This window comes from Xenopus laevis, chromosome 2L (assembly GCF_017654675.1).
Source record: "Xenopus laevis strain J_2021 chromosome 2L, Xenopus_laevis_v10.1, whole genome shotgun sequence".
NCBI classification, from domain to species: domain Eukaryota; kingdom Metazoa; phylum Chordata; class Amphibia; order Anura; family Pipidae; genus Xenopus; species Xenopus laevis.
The window spans coordinates 54282539-54294519 of NC_054373.1; the positions used below are offsets into that span (position 1 = coordinate 54282539).

Here is an 11981-nt window from a genome sequence, read left to right on the forward strand (position 1 = left end):
CAGTTTTTAAATTATTTTAATCTAAAAACTAGATAACTTTCCTGTCACTTTATTGATTAACTCATACACTATGGGGGTTATTTGCTAAACTCTGAATGCCAAAAACCCGTATTCCGAGGATGGAAAAAGTCAGAATCCGAAAATCCGCCATCTCAGACCTGCCGACGTTTCATATATCATAAGTCAATGGGAGAAGTCCCAAAGATTTATGATCTGCGCTGGGTTTCATGCAATAACCCAAAGTTTTCGGGTTTTCAGGCAAAAATTCAAAAAAACGGGTGGAAATTCTGAAAAATTCATAAAACTCTTATTTTTCAAGATTTTTTTATATATTTTCCTGCAAACAAAAGTTTCGGGAAAGTGTATTAATAAATAAGCTGAAAAAACCTGTGCGGATTTGGTCTGAGTTTTTTTTTAGAAAATATTGAGATAAATTCGGACTTTGATAATAGATAACCCTCTACAATTAGACTTTTTTCCTCACAAAATTTGTAACTTTGCACATGGGAAATAAAGAGAAAGCACGGTGCTGTTTTTAACATTTAAACATTTTTTAAACATTTACGTGCAGATTTATCAAGGGTCGAATTTTGAAGTGGAAAATACTTCGAAATTCGACCATCGAATAGAATCCTCCGACATTCTAAGTCAGAGGATTTTATTCATCGTACGATCGTATTCCAATCGTAGTACGATCGTACTCTGATCGTACGAATTGAACGATTTTCCTTCGATACCCAAAAACTTACAACATTGCTCTGGCAGGTCCCCATAGGCTAACATTGCACTTCAGTAGCTTTAAGTTGGCGAAGTATGAAGTCGAAATTTTTTTAAAGAGACAGTACTTCGATTATCGAATGGTCGAATATTCGAAGTCGTAGTATCCTATTCGATGGTCGAAGTATCCAAAAAATTACTTCAAAATTCGAACTTTTTTAACTTCGAAAATTCAGTCGAGCTTAGTAAATCTGCCCCTTAATGTTTAAATGATTTTCTAGTAGGCTTAAGGTATTAAAATCCAAATTATGGAAAGATCTGTTATCCAGAAAACCCCAGGTCCAACGCATGCTGGATAAAATGTCTCATTCCTGTACTATGTTTTCCCTATGTAAAAGTGCAAAAACAATTCTAATAAAATCTGTTTTAATATATTATAACAGTTACTACACTATCCTTGCATACTCACAATGGATGATGATGAGAAAGATGAAGCACAGCTATATCATATGATATAACTAGACCTCCAAGCTAACTGGTAAGTAACTTAAACATTAATTTCATATATATTTTTAAGGTAGCGTTTTAAGGAAAATTTTATTTTCTTAGTTATATTCTACAAATGGTAGCTAGGAGGAACTTCTTTAATATGCACCTTATTATCTGACACTAAATCATCTATAAAGCCAATAGTTTTTACTAAGGGCTGGTTTATTGCCATTTTTGTTCTAAAACTGCTCTACATACTGTAGCTTATTTATCATATCTTTCTGTTTCAGAAAGGGGGCGTTCACTACATCTCAGAAATGTTTCCTTTCTAAACTGGTTCCTGAAATTAAAAAATGGATGCACTGGACAAAGTTTTTGAACACACAGAGGATGCTGATCTCCACAAAGACATCTCAGTTACAAAATCAGCTATTTCAAGCCATAGAAACCAAAATTTGAACTGGAAGGTGCCAGGAAATGAGAACCCAAATGATGAAACTGAACATTTCAGGTTTAGCAACAAATCACATGATAGCTTATTCATGGATAAAATGAGCATGGAAGATGGAGACCAGAGAGTCTTTATAAATATCGCAGGTCTTAGGTTTGAAACGTATCTTAAAACTCTCAGTGAGTTCCCAGACACTCTACTTGGGGATCCAAAGAAAAGAATTCATTACTTTGATTCCATGAGGAATGAATATTTTTTTGATAGAAACCGGCCAAGTTTTGATGGGATTTTATATTACTATCAGTCTGGAGGGAAAATGAGGCGCCCAGCTAATGTACCTATAGATGTCTTTGCAGATGAAATCATTTTTTATGAGCTTGGTAATGAAGCTATGGAACAATTTAGAGATGATGAAGGTTTTTTAAAAGACCCAGAGATTCCCTTACCAAAGAATGACTATCACAAACAATTTTGGCTGCTCTTTGAGTATCCTGAAAGCTCAACTGCTGCAAGAGGAATGGCACTTGTCTCTGTTTTGGTTATTATCATATCCATCCTTATCTTCTGCATGGAAACATTGCCAGAGTTCAGAGAAGAAAGAGATCTCTACTTTTATAGGGCAACTGGAAACGACTCTGAAAGCACAACCTATTCGAGCACATTTACTGATCCGTTTTTCATGGTAGAGACTACATGCATAGTATGGTTTTCCTTTGAATTGGCTGTCAGGTTTGTCGTCTGCCCAAGTACTTCCACATTCTTTAAGAACATCATGAATATTATTGATATTGTGTCTATCATTCCATATTTTGTGACATTAGTAACGGAACTATTCAAGCAAACAGAACCCGTCGGCCAGCAAAACATGTCCTTAGCAATTTTGAGAATTGTTCGACTCGTCAGGGTGTTCAGAATTTTTAAGCTATCGCGGCATTCAAAAGGGCTTCAGATTCTAGGACAAACTCTGAAAGCCAGCATGAGAGAACTGGGCTTGTTGATATTTTTCCTTTTCATTGGTGTAATTCTGTTCTCTAGCGCTGTGTACTTTGCAGAGGTCGACGAACCTCAGTCCCAATTTTTAAGTATCCCAGATGGATTCTGGTGGGCTGTGGTGACAATGACAACTGTTGGCTATGGTGATATGTGTCCTATTACTTTGTCAGGGAAGGTGGTTGGTACGCTGTGTGCTATTGCAGGTGTCTTGACTATTGCACTCCCAGTGCCTGTGATAGTATCCAACTTCAATTACTTCTATCACAGGGAAACTGAGAATGAAGAAAGACATAGTTTACCAGTGGAAGTGGAAAAAATCAGCTTAGGCCATCTAATACGTGCAGGGAGTTCCTCCTCTCTAAAGAAAAACAATGGCTCTTGTATTTCTGACAAAAATGGCAAAACCTGAAAAAAAAAAGATGGCTGGCACATATGCCGAAAATTGTTGATTTTTAACTGCTGAAATATTTTTTTATCCAAAAAAATAAGTATTTTCCTAAGTATGAACTTGTCTTATGTAAAGCACTGACAGTTACAGAAGCAAAATATTACGAAGACAAAGAAGTATGCAAAGCCAAACAAAATCCAGGAGAGTGGAATGTTGACAAACACTATGTGGAACAATGTAAAGCAAAACAAAACTGTTCTACCTCTCAGAGAATAAAAGATGCAAACATCTGTAACAGTATGGGAAGCATTTAAATTACAGTATATGGTCAATTAATTTCAAAATATCACTAGAGAAGGCTTTTATATCTATGTTGCTAAAAATATATTTTGCCAGTATGTAGCAACAATTTACCAAAAGTATTTTTTATAAAAAAAAATCACCCTGTCTTCCCCACCATTTCCTGCCAGTGAGAGATGGAAAGAAAAAGAGAAAAAGTGTTAAGTGGTTCAGTGCATTTATCTCAGAAATGTTCAGTATAGCCAGGATAGTAGTGATGGGCGAATTTCTTGCGAATCGTAAAATTGGAAAGTTTCATGAAAAAATCGTGACATAATCTGACATTTTCACGAAAAATCATGAAAATCTGACATTTTCACGAAAAATCTTGAAAATCTGAAATTGACGCCCGCGTCCAAGCTGACACTGGCGTTAAAGTCAATGGGCGTCCAAATAGTGCTGACGAGCACCGATTTTGATGCAATCGACTTTTCAGACGCGCACCCAAAAAATTTTGACGCGAAACGTCGAAATTCACTTCAAATTCGTGCCAGATTAATTTATTCGCCCATCACTACAGGATAGTTATCAAGGGAGAATACAGGTAGGGGTTTGGACCTCATGAACCTAAGAGCCTTTACGAGTAATAAACAAATAAAGGTCCTGAATACTCATCATAAGCTGCCCCCCTACATCCCAAAGCATTTCTCATAGTGGCCCTTTAGACAGAGTGCAGACTTTTAGTTACTCTGCATACAGTACAAACCTTTTATTAGCCTGTTCTATTGCATACTTCAAGCTCAGATTTATCGCTTCCTCGTCTTTTTATGTATCTGTGTGTTTAGATGTATAGGGGTAAATTTATCCAAGAGTGAAGTTCCGCCACTAGAGTGAAATTCTGCAGCTCACAATTAATTTCTATGGGATTTTGAAAGGCATATTTATCAATGGGTGAAAGTGAAGTTCACCCTTTGATAAATACGCCTTTAAAAATCCCATAGAAATGAATGGAAAGTGGCGGAATTTCACTCTAGTGGCGGAACTTAACTTCACTCTTTGATGAATATACCCCATAGTGTTGACAGCCTGTAATACATTGGTCTTTATTGTACCATGTTACAGAATATGTATAAATATATATAAATAAAGTATTATAATGTTACAAAGATGATTCAAAAGGAAATGTTGTTGTTTTGGGTATAGCTTGGTGGCCAATTTTCATGGCCAGATTTGTGAAAATGTGACATAGGCTAACTGGAAGCTGACAAGTTTTGGGGTGGTGAACCAATTATTTTTGTTATTTTATATAACAAATCACCAGGTAATCATGCAGGTAATGGCAGCATAGGCAAATACCAGATGGGGCGTCCCCCACAGTCTTTTTTAGGTTAAACCCCTGCACCTTTCCACTGTCTAGTCTCCCCATACCTCACTCAGAATTACCCTCCACCCAATAGTTCTGTCCCTTTCTTCTTTAAGTCCAGTCTCTTTAACTAATAATGGCCCCTGCTAGTGATGGGCGAATAAATTTGGCAGACACAATCAAATTAATTTGCGAAACTGCGGTGACAATTTACCAGCAAAAAATCTGCCGCAACATAAAAATTGTCGTGCGTCAAAATTATTCGGACGCCATTGACTTTAATGCATTTGGACCAAATAGTTGAGTGTATAAAAATTGTTGCTTGCATAAAAATAATTTGATTCCCTTTGACTTCAATGCGTTTTGCTAATATTTCACAGATTGCACAGATTCGCCTATCACTAGCCCCTACTAATGCCCCTTTCTTCCTTAAGTCCAGTCTCTGTAACTACTAATGGTCCTAGTTAAGAATTAAGTGTATATATATATATATATATATATATATATATATATATATATATATATATAGCCGCCATTATAAATCACGGGGCCCCATACAACAATTTTTGGGGCCCCACACCACAGTAAAAAGACCACACAGACATCAGCACAATAAAGGTAACCCCCCTACATACAAGTTATAAAAAGCTATTGTTGATCAGGGACCCCTGGAAAAAAACTGTGGTGCCAGGGCCCCCTATAAAAGTTTTTTTTCAAAAAATTGGTGGTCAGGGCCCCCCTACAAGTTAAAAAAAATAATTGGTGACCAGGGCCCCCTTTAAGTAGAAAAAAAACATTGGTGCCAGAGCCCGCCTTACAAGTTAAAAAAAAAATTGGGGCCCCAGAGAATATAATTAAAAAAAAACATTGGTGGCAGGGGCCTATAGAATATTAAAATAATACATTGGTGGCCAGGGGATTAAAAAAAATTAATCTTCAACTTTGCCTCCTCTCGTGGCTTTGGGTCTTTTCAAAGTTTCAGGACTTCAGCTGTTCGGCTTTTTTGGGACTATCATATTTCAGCTGTTCTGGACTTTGGACAGAGGCGGCACGGCTTTGGCACTGTCAAGGGGGCCCAGCTCTTTCAAAAAGTTCAGCACTGCCAGGCCCCCCTTCAGTCCCATACACTTGTAGCCCTGTGCCCCCCTGATGGCGGCTCTGAATATATATTATATTATATATATATATATATATATATATATATATATATATATATATATATATATATATATATATATATATATATATATATATCCAACTACATGCTGGTGCACTCGAAAATCCAAGGGTAGTCACTGCCTGGATGCTGGTTAAATGTGTAATGCAAAACTTCAAAAAAGAACCGCACTCACAGGGCTTGATTAAAGTGTAAAAAAAAAAACGTTACACTTTAATCAAGCCCTGTGAGTGCTGTTCTTTTTTGGAGTTTCTAGTCTCTCTCCAGGTTGCTAGGGTAATTTGGATCCTAGTAACCAGATTGCTGAAATTGCAGACTGGAGAGCTGCGGAATAACAGGCTCAATAACTCGAAAACCACAAATGATAAAAAATGAAAACCAATTGCAAATTGTCTCAGAATAGAACTCTCTACATCATACTAAAAGTTAGTTGAAAGTTGAACAACTCCTTTAAGAAAATGACTCTTTTTGATATTTTGGTTTACTAGAAAGCAGGTACTGTATATTACAGACAGAGGTCTGTCGAAACAATACTTCAACAAATAGTTTGTTGTGTGATAAAGTTAAGCATCCAAAACCAATTGTGTGGTATCCGTAAAGGCTGATTTCTGTAGATGTGCGGAAACTTTTTGAGAAATGTTTGAGCTGATGTGAATGGTAACCCATATGTGTAGCTGAATATAAAGTGCATATTCATATAATCTGATAAACACTCTTTAGTAAGGCTACTAAAATCCAGGGACACACTTCGGGTGCAAATGTTTTTCCAGACCATGTCCACTTTTTGACCACTCCCTTAACCACACCCACTCACAGAGTCATATTTAGTCCTATATAGCTGCAATATAATGGGATACTTTCTGCATTACTGCACACAAAACAGTAAAGAAATCTTTCCAAGCTGAGTTTTCTGGTAGCTACTAAAAATATATAATGTATTGGTGCACTTTGTGGCCCATGTTTATAAACCAAATGCATATTCTGTGCCCCAAATTACATAGTAATAGAGTCAATATCATGCTAGCAGTACCAGGACTCAATCCTTACATACAGCATCTGTGATACTTATTTAAAAACAAAGATCACTGATTTTCATTTAGGCAGAATGTACAATATGGTCAAGTACTGCATTTAAAAAAGATTGCACACGTATCAGCCAAAAGCTGGATGAGAGAGGAGCAGGTTGCTTTATTCTGGGTTGGAGACATAAATGGAGATACTCTAGTCTACACTATTTATCATTTGAGTGTCCCATATACTGAGTAGAGAGCTATTGTGGCAATAGAGCTTTTGTGAAACATATTATCAACAGGTGCCAGGTGTATATTTGGAACTTGTGAGAGAGTTCTGCGTAAGACTAAATTTATCTCTAATAGCTGTGATGCCCTGCCCTGGCTCCATATTAATTTCATTGTATTCAGCTATTTTCAGACGCAAATGCTTGCACTTTACTGGATTAATACTCATGTTAGGATTAGTGACTGTTATGCAATTCTAAGAAACACCGTATATGAACCATAATTAATGCCCTGATTATTATGGGGTGCCGTTTGTCCCAAATACATTCTGTATACAAAACTATCCCTAATACACACAATGAATGTCTCTCATGTTATATAAGAATTTGTGACCATACACAGAGAAAAAAAATATACAAAAGACCTATTTCTATTAAAGAATGAAAACAAAATCTGGTTAGTGCACAAAAGGATGTCATTATATCACAAACACCATTCTGTACAGTTTAACAAGCAATCTGTCTCACAAATGTATAACCTCCATGTAACGGACACACTTATGTGCAAAGTTACTTACAGAATGAATTATGTAAAAGCAAAGTTGGACATAATATATAATAGTGTAACTAACTAGTGCTTGTCAAGCTAGATTTGAATGACAAAATAGATATCTGTGACAGAAAGCAAGATTTTATAGCACAGGATTCATTCTTTCCACAAAATGACAGTTTTGTTTCACAAAACAGATAAAATAACCATTCTGTGAAGCAACACTGTCAGTCACATTCCTGAACCAATAAGAACAAAGCTTATTGCCATATACAAACAAGATGAGAAGTGGCCAGCTCTGCTCCACATGGCAAAGTATCTGACCTGCTATAGAGTGTGCCCTCTAATGTCCCCTCTGCTGCATAGTAATAAACATGAACAAACCTTTCCTAAAAGAGCTGCTGTTAAACACTACAGGTTCATAAATGGAAGTTTTTACAAACGGCTGAGAAATATAATGCTGTACTTATGATTGTAGAAAATAAAAGTATGCAAAACATAAATATGATCATTTTAGGTGATATGGCTATTCTTATTGTAGTAACCTGCTTGTGCGGCCATTTTGGTTAAGGGCATTCCTGCTGTTTTGCCATTATCTTATGACTCACTCCTGTTCCTCTTCCTGTCTAAACTGAGAGCAATAATGGGACAGGCCACACCCACCTGCCATCTTCTATTAAATGTACCAGAAGTTACTGTGCTTGTCTGGCTGCTTTGCCTGACTCTCAGAGTCAGTTATAAGTTTTGTATATGATAGTTAGACTCCAATGTCTCTTCCTAGCTGTAATCTTGCACCAATTAGCTTGTAGTAGTCTCTTAATAATGTGCTTACCTATAGTTTAACTACTACATAATAGCTTTAGCCAGAGACTTGGGACTGATCATGTGCACACATACCTCCCAACTGTCCCTTTTTCAGAGGGACAGTCCCTCTTTTGACAGCTCAACCTGAGGTCCCTCGTTTGTACTGGAAAGTCCCTCTTTTCTCTGCACTGAACAGCCAGAAAAAGAAACAAAATTTCTAACTTACAAGAAGTCATCTGTATTGTATTTCAATGTGGTAAACAAATTACTCACCACGTAAGGGAAGTGGCCCAGGTGCACTGCCCTGAGCCCTCAGCATAGGGGGCGGACAAACCGAAATGTAAAAAGGAGCAGGCACTCAATGTATGCAGACTTCCAGCAGGCACCAATTCAAATTGTAAAGATCTTTATTGTGTCCAAAATTTCTAACTTAATTGGCTTTTGGCAGAGAGGCCAGTACAGCTAACAGGTGCAACTAAGATACTTTGTAACAATTTTGAGAAAAAATAAGTAATTTTAACAGTTTAGATAAGGAGAAATATTTTCAAACTTTTATAACCTGCCAAACTTTGTAAAATGAACATGGTAATTATGGGGTGTGGCCACAAAAATGGGTGTGGTCAAAAAAAATTGCCGCGCTACATGACAAAAAAATTTTTGTCCCTCTTTTTACTTATTACCAAAATGTTGGGAGGTATGACCACGCATTCTGTATAGTATGATGTGTAGGTTATATGAGCAGCCACTCCTGAGTACTGTGTGTAAACAAAAGGGGGTCATTTAGGCAGGGGCAATTTTAGGGGATCATAATCTATTTATATAGAAGCAAGAAGCTATACAATGCTTTATATTTATTTATAACAAAAGACTCTAATGATGCCGTCCCCTTACCTGCCCAGTGCTTAACCCTTTCACATCAGAGTGGGTCAAGGGGGGCACAACACTAGAGCAGAGAGCACAACTGCGCCCATGTCACATGCATGTCCAGGGCCGCCAGCAGGGGGGGACAAGTGTTCCAGGCCTGAAGGGGGGCCCATAAGTGCTGCATTTTTCAAAGAGCCGGGTCCCCTTTAAGAGCGCCCAAGCCGTGCGGCCATTGCACATATTACCGAATGCGGAAGTGCCGAAAAGACGAAGCTGAAGTCCCGAAGCGGTGAAAAGACCCGAATTCACGAAAGGAGGTGAAGTTGAAGTCCTGAAGCCTTTTGTTTACACACAATACTCAGGAGTGGATGTTCATATAACCTACACATCATACTATACACAATGTGCGATGCACATGATCAGTCCCAAGTCGCTGGCTAAATCTATTATGTAGTAGTTGAACTATAGCTAAGCACATTATTAAGAGACTACTACAAGCTAATTGGTGCAAGATTACAGCTAGGAGGAGTCATTGGAGTCTAACTATCATATACAAAACTTATAACTGACTCTAAGAGGCAGGCAAAGCAGCCAGACAAGCACAGTAACTTCTGGTACATTTAATAGAAGATGGCAGGTGGGTGTGGCCTGTCCCATTATTGCTCTCAGCTTAGACAGGAAGAGGAACAGGAGTGAGTCATAAAATAATGGCAAAACAGCAGGAATGCCCTTAACCAAAATGGCCACACAAACAGGTTACTACAATAAGAATAGCCATATCACTTAAAATGATCATATTTATGTTTTGCATACTTTTCTTTCTCTACAATCATTATAAGTGCAGCATTATATTTCTCAGCCATTTGTAAAAACTTCCATTTATGAACCTGTAGTGTTTAACAGCAGCTCTTTTAGGAAAGGTTTGTTCATGTTTATTACTATGCAGCACAGGGGACATTAGAGGGCGCCCTCTATAGCAGGTCAGATACTTTGCCTTAGCCATGTGGAGCAGAGCTGGCCACTTCTCATCTTGTTTGTATATGGCAATAAGCTTTGTTCTTATTGGTTCAGGAATGTGACTGACAGTGTTGCTTCACAGAATGGTTATTTTATCTGTTTTGTGAAACAAAATTGTCATTTTGTGGAAAGAATGAATCCTGTGCTATAAAATCTTGCTTTCTGTCACAGATATCTATTTTGTCATTCAAATCTAGCTTGACAAGCACTAGTTAGTTACACTATTATATATTATGTCCAACTTTGTTTTTACATAATTCATTCTATAAGTAACTTTGCACATAAGTGTGTCCGTTACATGGAGGTTATACATTTGTGAGACAGATTGCTTGTTAAACTGTACAGAATGGAGTTTGTGATATAATGACATCCTTTTGTGCACTAACCAGATTTTGTTTTCATTCTTTAATAGAAATAAGTCTTTTGTATATTATATTTATCTGTGTATGGTCATAAATACTTATATACCACGAGAGACATTCATTCTGTGTTTTAGAGATAGTTTTGTATACAGAATGTATTTGGGACAAACGGCACCCCATAAGTCTCTGTATCTGTCTGTCTGTATCTGTTCCATTTAATCACATGACCTTACATTTTGGGGAAATATATTTTCTGAGGTGAAGGCTTCCACTAGATTCACAAAATGTATTTCTGACATACTAAGTTATTATACTTGATGTTTACTCTGCATTTATTTTGCTGTGTTTGTCAGGGATGTTATACACTATACATGACACTATTTTATCTCGGCTCTTACTGGATTGTATAATGTATAAAAGTTGGTATACAAAACACACACACACACACACATATATATATATATATATATATATATATATATATATATATATATATATATATATATATATATATATATATACTGTTCAAGAGGGTATTCAAAAAAATTTATTGCAGCATCACTGTGCTTTTGTGGAAGCACAGTGATGTTGCAATAAATATTTGGTGAATTTAAAAACATCGGTGTGCTGGTCCCTCTTCAACAATTATATACATTTACTTGGCCAAGCACCCGTAAAGTGGAAGTCAGAGACAGAGTGCGGGTACCTTCCGTATTAATATATAATACACAAAAGCCATTAATATCTTGTAAATGATATCCTTATAAATGGTGAGTTCTGATATCATCAGTTATAAATGGTGAGTTCTGATGTCATTTCTGTCACATGACTCTGAAACTGAAACGGAGAGAGAGTAAGAGAATTCATGCAGGGATACTATTGACCATAGCTTTGGTTTAAAGGATGCCTATAATCTAAAAAATGTTTCACCAACTATAGATACATTCCAGATGGGGCACACAATAATAATTGTTTTAAAGGAGAACTAACACTTAACTAAAGAAGTTGGGCAGAAATTTTGTACATTATATTTTGGGCTTCTGTACCAGCCGAAGGCAACCACAGCCCTTTAATGGGGAAGATCTGTGTCTTCAAAGATGCCCCAGTTCCCCGTCATCTTTGTTTATTCACTGCACATGCTTTGGGCTTAGGGCAGAATATGTGTCTTTGGGCTAAAGACACACAATATACTATAATTATATGTAATATATATATATTTATATTACAATATAAGGCTGATTAGTACGTAATTCGGATTATTGGTACATAGCAGCACAGAAACCAGCACAA

General features: G+C 36.9%; 1 protein-coding gene across 1 annotated transcript; it reads left to right on the top strand.

The window, feature by feature from the left end:
- Positions 1-1559: 1559 nt before the first annotated feature.
- On the top strand, positions 1560-3059 carry kcna10.L (potassium channel, voltage gated shaker related subfamily A, member 10 L homeolog). Its single transcript, XM_018245472.2, has one exon. It carries the CDS (start codon positions 1560-1562, stop codon positions 3057-3059), a length of 1500 nt encoding a protein of 499 aa, XP_018100961.1.
- Positions 3060-11981: the final 8922 nt, after the last annotated feature.

Bases quoted from the DNA above. Each gene is read 5' to 3' on its own strand.
- kcna10.L (XM_018245472.2), top strand. From the start codon at position 1,560: ATGGATGCACTGGACAAAGTTTTTGAACACACAGAGGATGCTGATCTC.